Genomic DNA, 18308 nt, shown 5'->3' with positions numbered 1-18308 from the left:
AGCAGGATGGGGCAGGTGAAGAGGGGGTGAGAGACGCATCAGCCACCCCCCTTCTTCTCTTTCATTCTTTCATTCCCTTGCACTCTGTCTATCCCTCTGCTCACCCAGCTATTCTCAGACACAAGCAGCACACCCAGCTCTTCTGAGCCCTCTCCAAACCAACAGCCTTCTTGCTAGTGGCAGTGATCTGCCCTGCACCCTGCACAGACAGCTTGTGCTTACATTGCAGCATGCAACAGCCCTCCCACTATAGAGACACCATCTGATTTATGGCCTGTTTCAAAAAGAGCTGCTCCATGTCAAGCCCCATGTTGCTGCACAAGCTCCAAGGTAAAGTCATCTTACTGCAGCTATTGGTCTAGGCCAAATCCTTACAGACAAACTGCACGAGATGCCAGAAATACAAAGGAAACAGTCAGCAGCCTTCTGCCTTCCAAAGAGCTGTTCCTGCCTGGGATAGAAGCAGCAGAGTCTGAGGTGCTGCAGTATGGGGCTGAGGATGCTCCTGTGACATTCCCTGCTCTTGTCCACAGCAGGCACCTAAGTATGTTCTCCAACTACTAACAGCCTGTGCTAACAGCCTCTGGACAACGACAGGTTAACAGTGTTTAGTACATGTCCAAACACTAACAAACACTATTTACTGGTACAGAGCCATGGCCTGTGTTCCTGTGCCCTTTAGGGGGGCTCTGGGCACAGGTTGCCTCCCACTTGTCCACTTGCCACTTGCCCTGGTGGTCTTGTTGCCGTACCTGAGCTGGGCTGGATGAGGAAAGCCTTCTTCTCATTGCCGCTGACAATACTGTAGGTGATGTGTCCGGATGAGCCCCCCATGTGCACGGCCTGGATGCTCGCCACAGCAGTGCCTGTGGAAGAGTGACACTGAGAAGGGGCAGCAGTCAGGGAGGTGTGAGGGCAGCACGTGCTGTCCCACAGGAGCACAGCTCTGCCCGAGGACACTGAAGACGCAACTTTGGGCTGGGAGCCAGAACTCATGGGCCTGCCCGTGGTCACCTCCATGGTCTCACTGTGATCCCTGGGGCCCTTCCAGAGGTAACTGGACATGCATGACTGGAGCAGTGCTCTGACCCCCAGCAGTGCTCTGACCCCTCAAGCAATCCCACAGGAACTACCACCCTGAACAGCCTGGGCACTGGTCAGACCCCGCAGTCCCTTGGGTCTACCCAAAGCATAATGGGGCTCCCCAGGACCAGGCAGTGCTCCCTATTTGAGCTTCCCACAGCACTGCCAGCCCAGCACCCACCTCCCCTCCTGTCCTGCCCTATTTCACCCCAGCGCTTGCTGGACACTGCCCAGGCGATACCTGGGGCAGCATTTTCCGGCAGAGCCACATCACTGGTGCTCCGGGGAAAGCGCAGCCCACGGAAGGGCTCTTCCTGCACATGGATCACCACCACCCCGGTTGAGGAGAGTGCCGGCTGCCCCAGGTCTGTGGCCAGGATGAAAAGCGTCCGCTGGCGCTGGCTGAGCGAACCCAGGGGCTGCAGCAGTTGGATATCCCCGGTGTAGGAGTTGATGGCGAAGGCAGAGTTGGGGGTGGCAAGGCGGTACAGGATGGAGGCATTAGCACCCGCATCCCTGTCCTCTGCCCTCATGGTGGCCACGACCTGCTTGAGTGGTGTGTGGCGGGACAAGTTGACAGTGAGTGGGCTGTGCAGAAAGGCAGGGGCATGGTCATTGACATCTCGCACAGTGACGGTGACACGCACAGCTGCGCTCTTGGGCTCCCATGGCGCCAAGTCCACAGCCTTGGCCAGGAAGCTGTAGCTGGGCTGGTGCTCCCGGTCCAGTGCCTGGGTGCTGCTGATGCGCCCACTCTGCGGCTCAACCTGGAACATGCCAAGGGATTCGTTGCCCAGGTAGTAGGAGACCTGCCCATTTGTGCCCTCGTCTGGGTCATGAGCCACCAGCTGCAGCACCAGTGCACCGACAGGCAAGTCCTCTGGCACCTCCACCATGTAGGCAGCTTGAGTGAAACCAGGAGTGTTGTCATTGAGGTCCAGCACCTTCACGTGCACGGACATGGTGGCACTGCGTGGGGGGGTGCCATGGTCTTGCACCACCACTGTGAGGCTGTAGGAAGCAACTTGCTCCCGGTCAAGAGCACGTGCAGTGGAGAGGACACCAGAGACTGGGTCTAGGCTGAAATCCTGCCCAGGGTCTCCATCTGAAAAAGAGAGGAAATAACAAGACTATAACCTGGTCTAATGGAAGGTGTCCCTGCCTGTGGCAGGGGATTGGAACTGGATGAGCTTTAAGGTCCCTTTCAACACAAACCATAGCTATTCTATAATAACTAGTATAAGGAAGGGACCTGCCCTATGCTGCCCAGAGAGGACAGCAAAAAATCCATCCCAGTGTGGCCTGGCAGGGAAGGTACAGTGAATTCTTCTCTGTACTGCCCCAGTGGGATTGAACCTTGTTGGTCCAGCTCTGTGTCACTTTCAGAAATGGCTTCAACAGCTTACAGGCCAGAGCTTCTGCCATAGGGAGTCCCAGATAACACAGGGCATGATCTCAGTAAAGAGATCGCACTCAGCAACTTCTAAATTCAACAGGTCAGAGCAGCCAAGGGAGGTATGGAACTAGTTCAAGGCTGGGGCACCAGACAAGAGCCTGGGGAATAAGGAAGTGCAGCCGGTCCAGATCCTGGGGGGCTTTTTACTCAGGGCAGAGAAACTGGAGGGTTGAGAAGTGGCAGCAGCTACACGTGGTCTGGAACAGGAGAGAACTGAAGAGGAACAGGAAGCACCATGGGTGACGCAGGCAAGCTGGGGCAGCTGCCAAGAGGAGCCACATTGCTCTGGTGGCCTCACCTGCCAGGCGGTATTCCAGGCGCCCATTCTCGCCTCCATCGGGGTCCGTGGCCCGCAGGGTGTAGAGTGCCACATGGCTCTGGTTCTCTGGGACCTCCACAGAGCAGGACTCGCTTTCAAGGTGTGGTGCGTGGTCATTCTCGTCCCCTACTGTTATCCGCACAGTTGCCTTAGAGAGGTTGGGGGGCAGGCCACCATCCCGAGCATAGACTGCAGGAACAGAGCAAGAGCACTGCAGGCTGCGCTGCTGATGAGGAGCTGCTATCAAGGCTTTCATGTGCATATCCACACAACCCCAGGGGCAGCCAGGCATGGGATCATCAGCATTCCTGTATGTTCAAACCACCCTGTGTGCCCCAAAACCCCCATCATGCTCGTGTCCTGCCCTCCCCCAGCAGTGGGGAGCACCCATGCAACCCCCTGTGCTCCCTACCCTATGTCTGGTGCACTCCTTGTGCCCCAGCACAGCCCTACCCATCAGCACATGTTGCTCCTGCTCCTCGCGGTCCAGGATGTGTGTGGTGGTGATGAGCCCTGTCTGTGGGTTGATGGAGAAGGGCCCCCCAGAGAGACCCCCATAGGACACCTGCCCATTGGCACCTGCATGGAAAAACATGGTTTGAGCAGCCCAGCAGCAACCCCAGAAGCCCCTCATTCAGCTGCAGCTCTGAACCTGCCTCCTCCCATGCTTCCCACCCAGGTGTCACATATGCTATGGGAAATGACCTCACCCCTGGCAGGTAAAGCTGGAACAGAGAGGTATGGTGGGAGGAAGTCCCAGCCCAGCCCAGCTTGTGGAAGGGCACATAGGCCAAGAAACCCCCAAGGAACAAAGGCCACTGTTCTGGGGAGCAGAGGGAATCACAGTCCCTATTCTCATTGTCAGCTTCTCTCAGGATCCAGCCCATTACTCATGTGCAGGCCAGGAGATGATCCATCCCTGCCGTGGTCAGTGAGGCTCTCCAAACCGGGTGCGAGAGAGCAGAATGCACCTGGTCCTAGGTGCTGCATCTCCACAAGGGCCCCTGACAGAACTGGCCAGCCCATCCTTGCCCTGCATCCTCACCCAGGTCCCGGTCTGTGGCCAGCACCTGCAGCACAGGGCTGCCAGCCGGCAAGTTCTCCATGATGTGAGCTTCATACTCGGGTTTCTCAAAAGTGGGAGCCTCATCGTTGACATCCAGCACCAGCACGGCCAGCAGCTGCGTGGCAGAGCGGCGCGGGAAGCCGTGGTCCACGGCCACCACCGTCAGGTTGTGCTGCACCACCTCCTCCCGGTTCAGAGCCCGCACGATGGAGAGCGCACCTGCGGACATGGGGAGAGGGGTGAGCTGGGACCATGCGGCATCACAGCTCCCAGAGCAGAGCTACAGCAGGACTGCCAGCACTGGGGGGAGCCAGGGACAGGCAGATCTCAAGGACTTGGGGGTCTTGGGTGAGGAGAAGCTCCCCATGACCTGGCTTTGGTGTGTGCTCGAGTTCAGACCCAACCCCGTGTGCTGTACTGCAGCCCCAGAGCGTAAGCACCAACTCATGGGATGGGATTCTCCCCCTCTACTGTGCTCTGGGGAGACCCCACTTGGAGTACTGCATACAGTTCTGGTGTCCCCAGCATAAGGACATGGAGCTTTTGGAGCAAGTCAATAGGAGGTCATGAGGATGAGCAAGGACTGGAGCAGCTCCTGTATGGAGCCAGGCTGACAACATTGGGGCTGTTCAGCCTGGAGAAAGGAAGCTGCATGGAGACATCAGAGCAGCTTCCAGTGTCTGAAGGGGGCTACAAGGATGCTGCAGAGGTACTCTTCATCAGGGACTGTAGTGATAAGACAAGGGATAATGGGTTTAAACTGAAAAAGGGAAGACATTGGCTGGATATTAAGAAGTTCTTCCCTGGGAGGGTGGTGAGCACTGGCACAGGTTGCCCAAGGGAATTGTGAATGCTTCACCCCTGGCAGTGCTCAAGGCCAGGTTGAACAGGTCTTGGAGCAACCTGGTCTAATGGAAGGCCCTTCATTAGGGACTGTAATGGTAGGACAAGGGGTAACAGATTAAAACTCAAACAGGGGAAGTTTAGATTGGACATAAAGAAGAAGTTCTTTACTGTGAGGGTGCTGAGGCACTGGAATGGGTTGCCCAGGGAGACTGTGAATGCTCCATCCCTGGCAGTGTTCAAGGCCAGGTTGGACAGAGCCTTGGGTGCCATGGTTTAGTGTGAGGTGTCCTTGTCCATGGCAGGGGGGGTTGGAACTTGATGATCTTAAGGTCCTTTCCAACGCTAACTGTTCTATGATTCTATAAGGTGTCCCTGTCTGGGGCAGGGGAGTTGGAACTTGATGATCTTAAGGTCCATTCAAACCCAAACTATTCTGTGATTCTATGATTTAAGAGGGACAGCAGTATCATGCCAACCAGATGCTATGCTGAGGATCCTAAACATCCCACCAGTCTCCCCCCTCCAGGTTCCCCAGCCCTCACCCTCCTCCTGTGCACTGTGCTCATCCCCCAGACGTGTGTATCCCTGCATGCTCCTCAGCCTGTGTTCCCAGTGTCCCTGCTGCCCACACTGCATCCTCCTGGGCCCTCACCTGTGCTGGGGTTCAGGTGGAAGCGTCCATCACTGTTGCCTGCTCTCAGCGAGTAGCTCACACGCCCATTCTCCCCCAGATCCTTGTCCTGGGCCACCACATGCAGTGCCACAAACCCTGTGGGCTGGTCCTCCATGATGCTGACGGCAGCAGGCGAGAGGAACACGGGCGCGTTGTCATTCTCATCGGTCACAAACACGCGGGCAGTGACAGCCGCCGAGCGGCGCTGGCTGACGTTGCGAGCCTGGTCCGTGGCCTCCACCACCAAAAGGAAGGAGGCAGCAGCTTCCCGGTCAAGGCTCTGGCTGAGGGTGAGCAGCCCCGAGCGGCTGTCGAGCTGGAAGGGAGCCCCAGGTGGCTCCTGGTGCAGCAACGCGTACCGCACTTGGCTGTTGGGACCCACCCCGTCCCTATCCAGTGCCTGGAAGGTGAAGATGGATGAGCCAGCCTGGGTGTTTTCAGGCACCACGATAGTGATGGGGTCTTCAGGGAAGGTAGGTGCCTGGTCATTGCAGTCCTGCACGTGGATCTGGACCAGCACCAGCCGGCTGGAGGGGTATCCATGCTGAGTGTCCTCAGCGCTCACCTGAAGCACGTGCCGTGCCCCAGCTTCGTAGTCTAGTTCCCGGGCAGCATAAATCTCCCCTGTTACACTGTCAACCACAAAGGTGCCATCTCCACCACCTCCTACCAGCGTGTAGGTCAGCTGTCCTCGCGCAGGGGCATCTGGGGGTGCCACCGAGCCGATCACAGAGCCTGGCTTGACCCCCTCAAGAGGATGCAGGGTCAGCACAGTGGCATCAGGCCGCGGCAGCACCCGGGAGGATGGCAGTACCTGTGAGAAGAGACAGTGGTGAGGATGCTGTGTGCTGGGGTTCCTATCAGGGAGGCAGTGAAGAGGGGCCTGCACAGAGCAGGAATCGGGGGGCAGGGTCCTGTGGCCTAACAGATGAATAACAGCCTGGAAAACATACTGAGCATAAGCACAGGTTTGACAGGGTGGAAGCTGAGCATCACTGTGGGAGCTCGTGTGGGTGCGGACAGAACTGCTGATGGGCAGGGGAGCCTCAGGGGGATCCCATCTAAGTGTATCAATACCTGAAGGGAAAGTGCAAAGAGGATGGAGCCAGAATCTTCCCAGTGATTCCCAGTGCCAGGATCAGAGGCAACAGGCACAAGCTGAAGCACAGGAGATTCCCTCTGAATATAAGGAAATGTTTCCCTGTGAAAGTGACAGCTCTGGCACAGGTTGCCCAGGGAGGTGGTGGAGCCTCCATCCCTGGAGACACTCAAAAGCCACCTGGACATGAGCCTGAGCAACTGACTTTGGGTAGCCCTGCTTCAGCAGGGGTGTGGATAAGATGATCTCCAGAGGAGCCTTCCCACCTCACCTATTCTGTGAGTCTGTGTTTGGTTAGATACCGCAAAGGCAACAGACAACAGTAGAAACAATTCTGCAAAAGATAAGCAAGAGTGGGCAAGAAGAGAGGTAACACTCATCTGTTTGAGACATAACCCAGCATGACCTGAAGAAAAAGAAATACTCTTACTACTTTTATTACAGATACTGAAGTTAATCTGGGGATGAGGTGCACTTGTGGGTGGGAGAGACATGAAAAGCCATAGTGTTATCTGAAGAAAAAATGTACTGAAGTGCACTTGTGGGCCTGCTTGAGCGAGCCCAGAGGAGGCCACAGAGATGTTGTGAGGGCTGGAGCAGCTCTGCTCTGGAGCCAGGCTGAGAGAGCTGGGCTGGGGCAGCCTGGACAAGAGAAGGCTCCTGAAGGGGAGATTTCATGGCAGCTCCAGTGCCTAAAGGGGCTGCAGGAAAGCTGGAGAGGGGCTTGGGACAAGGGCCTGGAGGGCCAGGCCAAGGGGAATGGCTTGAACCTGCCCAAGAGAGGGGAGCCTGAGCTGAGCTCTGAGGCAGAAGCTGTTCCCTGGGAGGGTGCTGAGGCGCTGGCACAGGGTGCCCAGAGAAGCTGTGGCTGCCCCATCCCTGGCAGTGCTCAAGGCCAGGTTGGACACAGGGGCTTGGAGCAGCTGCTCCAGTGGAAGGGGTCCCTGCCTGTGGCAGGGGTTGGAGCTGGAGGAGCTTCAGGGTCCCTCAAACATAAACCAGTCTGGGTTTATATGATTCTTTGTGAAGGAGTTGGGGGAAAAGAGAACACAGCAATAACATCAGCCAGGGTGGTATCAAAAGTAGCTACTGCCAAGTGAATTGCTACATGACAGGGATGGATATCAGCACTGGAGGGACACTAGCCTGGCAAGCTGACATCAGCACTTTCAAGGCTGTATGTAGTGGTTTAAGCCCAGTTGGCAACTCAGCCATGCAGCCACTCTCTCACTCCCCACCCCCACTTCCTGCCCCCTGCTCCAGAAGGTATGGGGAGGAGAATCAAAAGAATGTAACTCCCATGGGTTAAGAACAGTCCAGTATCTAAGGTATAATACAAACCACTGCTGCTACCACCAATAACAATGATAAGGGAAATAACAAGGGAAGAGAATACAACCGCTCACCACCTGCCGACCAATAGCCAGCCTGACCCGAGCAGTGATCTAGCCCTTCTGGGTAACTGTCCCCAGTTTATACAGTGGGCATGACGTGCTGTGGTATGGAATACCTCTTTGGCTAGTTTGGGCCAGGTGTCCTGTCTCTGCTTCCTTCCAGCTTCCCTTCCTCCCTGGCAGAGCATAAGGCTCAGTGAGTCCTTGGTCAGAGTAAACAACTGAGCAGCAACTAAAAACATCGGTGTTATCAGTGCTGTTCCCAGGCTGAAAGTCAAAAACACAGCACTGCATCAGCTACAAAGAAAGAGAAAAATAACTGCTGCTGCTGAACCCGGGACACTGTACAACAACTTCAATGAGAAGAACAGTTGCAGACATGGCATAAAGAGGAAATGGTATAAAACATATGTGGAATGGCTGAGGGCAGATGTGCCAGGCTAACACCACGCTTCCCTCCCTGAGACAAGGAAGATGCAGTGTGTCGAAGCCTGGGTGTTACCTGGGCTGTGATGCAGTAGCACATGGGAGAGACTTCATTAAATTGAAAAGAGGCAAAGGATGAATGTGGCTGTGTAACAGAAAAGACTAGAAGACTGTCTGGCTCAAGGAGTGTGATTAGCAGACCTTTGCAGAGATGACTCTTGGGGCTGACACTTCCTGCAGATAGGTACAAGGGCAAAAGAAAGCTGAGAATGTTATGAGCTTGTTGACAATGTTAGAGGGCACTCCTGTCAGACAAGCTGATCAAAACTGCCTTGGGAACTGCAAGAACAGGGCCAGGAGATGTGAACTGGTGTACTGCGCCTTGACTGGGGGGAAACCAGAGTCTGCTGCAAAAGGGAGCTCATTACTAACAACAGGGAAAGGACTTGGCTTTCTGGGCCAGTGACAGTGAGTGCCAAAGTGATAATGATGTGAAGAACACCCTGCATGTCAGGAACACTGTTTTCAATACATGCTTGGAAGAATTATAATGTCTTTATACAGGGATCTCTAAGGACTTCTCTGCCACAGCGTATCTAGGATAGTGTAGACTGTCCAAGTCTGGATAAAACATACGTGCTTACTAGGACAAGGTGTAATGGGTTCAATCTCGAACAGTGGAAGTTCAGGTTAGAGATAAGGAAGAAGTTCTTTACTGTGAGGGTGGTGAGGCACTAGAATAGGTTGCCCAAGGAAGTTGTGAATGCTCCATCCCTGGCAGTGTTCAAGGCCAGGTTGGATGGAGCCTTGGGTGACACAGTTTAGCGCGAGGTGTCCCTGCCCATGTCAGGGAAGTTAGAACTAGATGACCTTAGGGTCCTTTCCAACCCAAACCATTCTATGATTCCATGATTCTACTATCAATGCTGTTGACTGCTTTGCAAATGACATCACGCGCACTGGCAGCCAGACCCATCCCTTCCCATCCCAGGTTCTCCATAATTTTAGGACTGGATCAACAGATGAGCAAGGGCAGAGGGTGCCCTGGGATGAAAATCATGGGGAAGGAGGCTGTGGGTTGCTGGATGGTGCCCTCCAAGGCGTGATCAAGTGGCAGATGGAGCTGTGTGCTGGCTACCTGAACACGAATGCTGGCTGACGTGCTGCGGGGCACCGTGCCGCGGTCGCTGGCTGTCACAGTGAAGAGGTACTCAGCCCGGTCCGAGCGGCGCAGGACGGTGGCAGTGCGCAGCTCTCCGGTAGCCACGTGCAGGGTGAAACGCTCTGCCCAGGCTCCTGCAGAAAGGTGAAATGCTGTGGGGAGAGGCACACTGGAGGGAGGGCAGGGACAGGCTGGGCTGGAGGAGGGAGCCTGGTGTGCCCACCATTGCCCATAGGGCTGATGGCTCCAAGGCAGAGAGCAGCATCAGACAGTTCTGCAGCTCATACCTGTCAGTGAGTAGATGACGGTTCCATTCTCACCCTCGTCGGGATCCTTGGCCTGTAGGGAGGCGACTAGAAGTCCTGATGGCTTTTCTTCCAGCACCTGCAGCACAGCCAAGGGATCAGCAGTGGCACAGGGAACCATTCACAATACCCCCCAAACCCTGATCACGGCACAGACCTGCACCTTCCTACACCAGACCTGCCCCTCACCCACGGCACAGATCCCCCTGGCTATACCTGAGGCTGGACAACATGGAGAAGTCCACATCAAAGCTGGCGAAGGGAGTTTCTGTCTTGCCATCCCTCCTTCCACTCTGCCATGTTTAAAAACCAGCTTAGCTGTGTTGGGGCACACTGCAGCACTGAGTGGCAGGGTGAAGGAGGACACTTTCGCCCATGTGAGGTCCAAAGCCTTTACAGCTATGTAAATCCAGGGCTCCATGACAGTCTTGATTTCCTCAGCTCCCACCTGCCAGCCCAGGGAGGTTTGTGACCTCTGGAAGTGCAGCTCTTCCTGGGCTGGGACACCTGCACTCCTGGTGCTTCTCCTCTTCTCTCTGGTTCTAGTTAGTGCTCCTGGGCTCTGGCTGTGGCACTCAAGACCACCACCTTCTGCCAGTGCATCACGATACCACAAAGTCATCAATTACACACATGCTCAGCTAAGCCCACGTTCCGAGGTGAGCTACCAACCTTCCTGACAGACACCACACGTGACAGCACTGCATGCAAACACCCTTCCCGGATAGCCATGGACACATTCCCATCACTGCCCCTCCCCACCCCATGCCTGCTGGCAGGCCTGTCTCTCCTCCAGCACAGACTCCTGGCACCTACCCACACCTCACTGGCAGAGCAGGCTCCCCACCTGGCACGGACCCTGCAGTCCCTTCCACACCAGAAGACATGAAATTCCATCCTCTGAGCACACCTCACAGCACAGATCATCCTTGCAGACCCAGCTGTGCTCGGTGATGCCCATGTGCTCCCACCTTGACACACTGGTGAAAGAGATACGTGAAACCTGAGCAGAATCCCAGGAAAGAGGCTGCAAGCTCATGAGAGGGGCAAGTGTTAATGCTATTGCACAAGTCGCACATGGGAAGACTGGAGGAGCTGGACTTGTTTAGCCAGGCCAAGCAGTGATGTGACTGCACTCTGGAAACACTATGGAGAGGGGAGGGAAATTCCAAGGACGGAGAAAAGCTATTTAAGCAAAAACACAATATTGGCACAAGAACAAATGAGAACAAAATGGTCAGAAATTAGTTTAGGCTGGAAATTAAGAGCTGGTTTCTGACTACCAGATCAAGGAATCTGGAACAGCATTTCACAGCAGTGATGGAGGTGGAAGACCTTCTAAATATAGCTGGACTGGCTATGAAAAGGAGTGTCTGTGGGGACAACTCCAAGTGGAGCCATGCTTAAGAGGTCCCTTCCCCCTCTCTGTATCAGGCTGGGGCAGGGCCTGCCCCCAGTGCTGTCCCTAATAGCCCTCCACCAGGGGCTCTTGCTTTGTGTGCGTGGTCACACTCCTCTTCCATGAGGAATCCAACTCCATCCGAGGAAAGCAGTGACTCAGCAGAGGAGCTCAATGAGCAGGCTCCATGCACAAAAGCCATTTCAGATGCACAAACAGAGGAATAAACAGCAATAGGAGTGGTCTTGCCTCTGCAAGAACCTCAGCCTTAATGAAATTGCAACCAGGCAGTCTTGTCCAGGTCAATGCCCACCCACCAAGAGGCTGTTGCAAATACCAGCTTGATCCAGAGATCACAAAGCCATCTCAACCACTGGTGTACCTCTGACTGTGGCTGGCAGTGGGTAAATGGAGAAGATGCAAGAAATAGGGTATGCATGGAACAATCCTCCTGTGAAACCTGCCCAGCTTCCAGCAGCCTGTGGCTAAGTCACTTCCTGAGCCACAGATCATATTTTTGTTCAACAGTCTTTGATGGATTTGTTTCTTTCCATGAATTCATCTAGTTTTGAACCCATGCAACTTTTGGCAATGATTTCCCAATCTAATGATGCTCTGCAGGAAAAGTACTGCCTTTGTTTAGTTCAAACCTGCTGCCCAGTAATCCCGAGGAAGCTGCCTAGGTCCTGTGAAAAAAGCAACTTGTAATTTCCCCAGTACTTCCTCTGTGCCATTCACTGTTCGCCTCTCTTATACTCCTGCAGTTTCTTCCATGCCAAAGAATGTTCAAGTCTTTTCTTTCTGTATGGAAACTATTATCTACTGGAGATGACATTAACATCCTTCTCTGAACCTTTTCTAGCACTGCTTATTGAGTGGAATGGAAGCTGGGCAGAGAGCATGTGCAGGCTTTGAGATGTAGGGTGGTGATGTTTTCTTTCATTCTCTGTTCCTTCTCTAATAAAACTCAGCATTTGATTTGCCTCTTTGACTGCAGATAAACCCAGAGCTGATATTTTCACAAACCATTCACAGCAATGCTTCAGTCTTCTCCCTAAACTCAAGCATCCAGTTCAGAGCCCACCACTGTGTAAGTGAAATTCATATTGCTTTTTGCCATGTCTATCATTTTCCAGTTAGTGACCGGGAACTTCATATTTCCTAACTGAACAGCAAACCGAGATCCCTCTACAGTTCTTCACAGGGAGCCCTCACCTGTATGGCCATGAACACCAGCAAGTGATCACCTCTTCTGGAGGATGCATGAAAATGCTGCACAGCAAGGACACCAGCACCAGTACCAGGCACCCACCAGTGACACAACCCCACTGGGAAAACAGAGCACTTCTACATTCTCTTTCCTTGTGATCGTTTCCTGGGAGGATCACTTACTATTGTGGTTCCTGTGTGAACCCAACTGGTCCTGATAGGGGTTATCGATGTACTCATCCTGCAGTGGGAGACACCCCTAGAGCTAACACCTGAAGCGAGAGGCTGACATAGAACCTTCCCTCTGCTCTGACTGTCAACAGTGATATGAATGTATGAACACATCACTGAGCATGTCTGCAAGAATCATTCAGGGCAGGAAGGGAGAAGGAATGACCAGGGAAGGCCAGATGAGTCGCAGTGTCCCCAGGGTCCTCTGCCAATGGCCACCAGCGATCTGCCACCACAGTCCTGCCTGCACATGGGTCCTGCCTTTGGCACATGGCTCAGGCAGGACCCATGACAGAGGAAGCTGGTGTCATTGTGAGGTTTTAAGCCTAGCACAGTGCAAGAAGTGGCCTTGTGCACACTGTCTTGAGTGCAGCAACATGCAGAGCATCCTTCCAGCTGCAGGCTGTGCCTACTCTGTGCAGAGGAGATGAGCACAGGGCCTCCACTGCCCATCCTGGAACTCACAAGTGTTGCACACTCAGCAGCCCCACATCTGCTGCATCAAATCCAGCAGCAGCTTCTCCCTCAGCTCTGCTCCCAGTCACACAGGGACTTGTCCACAATCTTTCTTTGAGCCCCTGCGCTCCCTTCCTGTGCCCATGGGGCTGAGCAAACACAAGACATTTGGTAGGGCTTCAGCAGCAGTCCTCAAATCCCTGTTAAATCTTACAGGCTGGGAGCTGCAAGACTAGTTGGGTTTTCCTCAGATGCCTGTGTCCCTACAAGAGGGCAGCAGCCAGCAGACACAGCACCCATGCATCTCTCCATATACCACCATGTGGCTCTGGAGCTGCTCCCACCTCTGTTCATCACCCACACCATGGTCACAACATGCTCCGGAGCCCTTGCCACATGAGCCACTGCACAGGGGCCACAGCACAGCAGAGGCAGCCAGTTCTTACCCACTGCTGCTGAGCAGCATGGTCAGAACAGGCCTGCAGCATGCACAGGGGACCACTGCCACCACACAGTACTGGGAGGGAAAGCAGGGCTGGGACCCACAGCAGGATCTCAGAAAACCCCTGTGAGCTTCTGCCCTCTGATCAGTCCCGTTGGTCTCAAAGCCTTCTGCAGTCTCCTGCTCTGTGCACAAGGATGTCTCTATTTTCCAAGCACATCTTAACACATCTCAACCAGACTCACCAGAGTGCCCTGCCTGCTGCATGGATGCAACTTGTGCCTGCTTATCTCCCACCCTGAAACTCTCCTGGATGTCCCTTCCCCCCTCCTTCCCCTCCACAGAACTGCCTTCCCCAAACCCAGAGGCTGTCACACTGCTCCCCTTACCTGCACAGGCAGCTCCTGACCACTGGCCACATGAAGGAAAGTGGGAGCATTGTCATTCTCATCCAGCACAGTGACATAGATGGTTCCTGTGGCACTGCGGGGTGGTGCTCCCCCATCCTGCACGATCACCAGGAGCTGGTAGCTGGACTGCTGCTCCCGGTCCAGGCTATGCTTGGTGCTGAGCTCCCCTGTGAGGGAAAAGGAGGGACACAGCTCAGCCCCAGAACTGCTTTAGAGAAAAGCCCAGCACCACAGGGGTAGGAAGATGAATATTCTGTTGGGGCACTGGCCTGGTCTACATCACTTTGGACCTGCCTTGGGCCTCCTTCCCCCCACCCCAGCCTGGGAAGTCAGCAATCTCCTCACCTGTCTGTGTGTGGATCAGGAAGTTGGGATCGTGCTGGAGCAGGCGGTAGGTGAGCCGGCTGTTCTGCCCAGCATCCCGGTCACTGGCCATCACCTGCCCCACACTGCTGCCAGGAGCCTGGTTCTCAGGCACGGTGAAGAAGTAACGCTCCTCACTCAGCCGGGGGCTGTTGTCATTCTCATCAGTGATGCTGATCCGTACAGTGCTGGTGCCAGTTTTCCGGGCTTCCCCCCCGGCACCGCTGCCTCCCGCCGAGGCCAGCACCGTGAGCACGTACAGGTCCCGTGTCTCCCGGTCCAGAGCACTTTTGACATAGAGCCAGCCGCTCTCGGGCATGATGCCGAAGCTGGCAGCATCCCCATCTGCACGCAGGTGGTAGGTGAGAGTCACAGATTCTGCATCGCGTGCCAGAGCCCGGACCTGCAGGAACCGTGTGGACACAGGGACACCTTCCTGCACCTCCACACGGTAGGTGAGTGTGTCAAAGATGGGCCCATTATCATGCTCAGCTTGCACATGCACCAGCAGCGTGAACGTGGAGCTGAGCTGGGGCACGCCACTGTCCCGGGCCAGAATGGCCAGCCTGTATGTTGTGCTGGCTTCGTACTGCAGGGCCCCCATAAGTCGTACTGCTCCTGACAAGCGCTCCACGCTGAAGGTGCCATCACCTCCTGACACCAGCTCAAAGTTCACCTGACCATTGGCACCACTGTCACGGTCCTCAGCCTGCACAGTATACACTGTAGTCCCAGGTTCCGTGGCCTCTGGCAGCAGAATGGAATCAGAGGGGGCTGGGAACACTGGCACATTGTCGTTCACATCCGACACAGAGATTTTGACACGTGTGTTGCTATAGGCAGGAGGTGAACCACTCCGGGCCTGGACATCCAGAACGAGGACTGCCTGGGACTCATGGTCAAGAGGCATGCTGGTGCAGAGCTGCCCGGAGGCAGAGTCGATGGAAAAGTAGCCATGAGGATCCCCCGAGGAGATGGAATAAAAGATGTCATCAACATGGCCTGTGGACAAGCATAACCAAGGACAGGTTGGACAGGGTTTGGAGAAACCTGGTCTAGTGGAAGGTCTCCCAGCCTGTGGCGTGGGGTTGGACCTGGGTGACCCTACTAATCAGCAGTAGTGATTTGAGTACCCATCTTGCCTCCTCACTCCCTGCAAACAGCAGCATGGTTGGGCAGTGCTGTCTGGGGCAGACTCTGGTCGGGAGGTGCACAATAACAACATGCGCATGTATGCACAGATACAGGTGGGAGAGCATGCACTGAGCTGAGTGACAATCACCTGGGTGCACATAGGGGCATGCATGCCTCTGTGTGGGGATGGAACTCCTACAATGGGGTTACTCTGTGAGGAAGTACGGTGCTGGACCTGCAAGATTATGCAGGGACAGGGAAGGCGACTGTGCATGAGAGGGACAAGTCCATACCTGGAGGGTTCTGTGCCCGGACAGCCCCCACACTGGCGCCTTGCAGCATGTCCTCGGGCACTGTGAAGAAGTACTGAGCTTGCTCAAAGACAGGGGGTGAGACGGTCCCCTCCACGATGCTGATGTTCACCCGGGCGTTCGGCTGTGCCTGCAGGCCCCCACCGTCTTGTGCAGAGATCACCAGCTGCACCAGGGTGTTGGCTTTACCACTCAAGGACCATGAGAGGGAGATGACACCTAGGGAAGAAAGCAGTTCAGAGGACACTGTGCCTGCACCCCTGCCTGTTGCCTGGCATCAAGGGAACAGGCCAAACCATGAGCTTGAAAAGAAGACCTAAGGGGCTGCAAACAATCTGCATCACAGGGCAGAGCTCAACACAGAAGAACTGGGGTAAAGAAGAGGAACTCTCCTGGGAAAGCCTCCCCAAAACCTCATTTCTCAGTCTGAAGCCTAGCCCTGAGCTAAGCAGTGATGAGGGCTGCCGGAACTGAGCCAGAAGGCAGGTGCTGGGAGAGGGAATGGAAGGAATAGGGTTTCCAGTGTGGGGCACAAGGTGAGGGTTATCACATAGCAGGTGGGATCTGGGCTGTGGAGAGGTCTTGGAGGAGATGTAGAACTGGAGAAACATCCTCCACAGGCTCTACAAAAGATGTGGCCCTGCATTAGGATGGCTGTTAGGTCAGTCTCATCCCAGTAACATTCTGGGTACTTAGGGACAGTGTGGAGAGACCCCAATGCCTGTGCTGAGCACAGAACACCTTCCTGTCCTGCTGATAGCCCCTGGCACCACATGCCCATGCACTCACCTCTCCAGCAGAAATTGCTCTGGCTTTGATGACCAAAGCAAGGCAGAGCAGATGCAGCCAGAAGGTGGGACTGAGTGGGACAGAATGATAGGGAAGAAGAGTAAATGGAGCAGGGGATAGGAAGGAACTGAGCAGGGAGAAGAAAATAAGCAGGATACAGCCCGATGGGACAAAGTGAGCAGCATGCAGGAGGAAAGGTGCAGTGAGTCAGGGACCGGAAATGATGGAGAAGAAGGAAGATGTGAGAAATGAGGAATGAAGCAGAAACAAGAGGTCAGAGACTGAGCCTGGGAAGGGGCTGCCAGAGCCACAAGAAGCAGAGGCAGCTGCTGTGTAGCAGGGAAAGGAACAGACACACCCTGCCCAGATGGGCAAGCAGTGACCCTGGGGCTGGCTTTCACCCCTGCTCCCATTGCTGCCTGCTCTGCCTGCCCCCGAGCTTGCCCTCACCGGTGTCCTTGTTGAGGGAGAAGAGAGGGGGTGAGTTTCCCAGGACAATGCGGTAGGTCACTCTCCCGTTCAGCCCCTCATCCTTGTCGTGGGCAGTAACACGCAGCACAGCTGTGCCTGGCATGCTCTGTGTGCTGATGCTCGCAGCATACTCCAGAGGGTAAAAGACCGGCCGGTTGTCATTTATGTCCTCCAGGAAAACCTTCACGTACACCATGGAGTTCAGGCCACCCTGCGGAAGGACCAGATCAGAGCTGGTGCAAAGAGCAGAGGCAAGGATGACAGCACCCTCTGCACAGTGCTGAGTTAGCAACATTGCATCCCTGTGGCCTCTCCAGCACTCACCCCATCAACTGCAGTGATGGTGAAGTCGTAAGCAGACGTGCCCTCATCACGATCCAGAGGCTGCACAGTGCACAGCTGCCCCGTGTGCTTGTCAATGCTGAACTGCGTGGGGACAATGCTGCCGATGCCAGAACCAATGGAGTAGGACAGGGAGCCAAACACACCACTGTCTGCATCTGTGGCTGTCACCTGGAGGAGGAAAGGAACTACATGAGCAGCGCTGGTATCACAGAGACCACCAGCCAGATCCAGCCCATCACCACTCCACAACCAGTGCTGCCCTTTGCCCCATGGTCAGCAACCAGCGCACATCTCCAAAGCTGGCCATAGTAAAGCAGACTGACAGTTACCTCCTCAGCCCTGTGATTCTTCTCCCACACAAGCCACACATCCTCTGCAGCCCTCCTGGAAGAGGACAGGTCCTCCCAGAGCTCATTAGCTGCAGGCAGTGCCCAGGCAGTGCTACAGGCAGCCATGGGGCACCAAGGAGCAGCCTGTGCTGTCCTGTGCCACTAAGGGGACACAGAGGTAGGGGAGCTGCATCATGCTTCTGTCCACAGTGCTGCCCTGGGTCACTGCACTACCGGAGTACCTTGTCTCAGGTGATACCTTCCTTCTTGCATCCCTGGGGACACATCCATGACCCAGGTGAACAGACTTGCTTTAGCAAAGGCAAAGGCCATATGGAGGGGGTGCAGAAAGGCCAAGGATCGAGCAGCCAAGCATCCCACTGCACCCAGCTTGATCAGCCAGGCAGGGACAGCCCTGGCCTCTGCTCCATCTTTTCTGCAAATCACAGACTAAAATCAGAGAATTAAAGAATCAACTGGGTTGGAAAAGAGCTTTAAGATCACCCAGTCCAGCTGTTGCCCAGCACTGCCAACACCACCACTAACCCATGTCTAAACCTGCCCTGGCGCAGCTCGAGGCCGTTTCCTGT

At 54.9% G+C, this 18308-nt stretch overlaps 1 protein-coding gene across 1 annotated transcript in view; it reads right to left on the bottom strand.

Annotated features, from left to right (window-relative positions):
- DCHS1 (dachsous cadherin-related 1) overlaps positions 1–18308 on the bottom strand; it is a 48552-nt gene that overhangs the window by 10082 nt on the left and 20162 nt on the right. Inside the window, exons 3-15 of the mRNA XM_034073312.1 lie at positions 17369–17557; positions 17024–17255; positions 15767–16003; positions 14322–15341; positions 13956–14143; positions 9812–9908; positions 9501–9658; positions 5423–6257; positions 3904–4143; positions 3312–3437; positions 2838–3047; positions 1325–2188; positions 753–866 (exon numbers count right to left, since the gene is read on the bottom strand). Coding sequence (XP_033929203.1) covers positions 753–866; positions 1325–2188; positions 2838–3047; positions 3312–3437; positions 3904–4143; positions 5423–6257; positions 9501–9658; positions 9812–9908; positions 13956–14143; positions 14322–15341; positions 15767–16003; positions 17024–17255; positions 17369–17557 — 4510 coding nt within the window. The remainder of the gene's footprint in view (positions 1–752; positions 867–1324; positions 2189–2837; positions 3048–3311; positions 3438–3903; positions 4144–5422; positions 6258–9500; positions 9659–9811; positions 9909–13955; positions 14144–14321; positions 15342–15766; positions 16004–17023; positions 17256–17368; positions 17558–18308) is intronic.

The sequence above is a fragment of the Melopsittacus undulatus genome, chromosome 2 (genome assembly GCF_012275295.1).
Source record: "Melopsittacus undulatus isolate bMelUnd1 chromosome 2, bMelUnd1.mat.Z, whole genome shotgun sequence".
In the NCBI taxonomy this organism is placed as follows: domain Eukaryota; kingdom Metazoa; phylum Chordata; class Aves; order Psittaciformes; family Psittaculidae; genus Melopsittacus; species Melopsittacus undulatus.
Note: the sequence above shows the minus strand (reverse complement) of the source record. Positions and strands in the feature narration are given on the sequence as shown.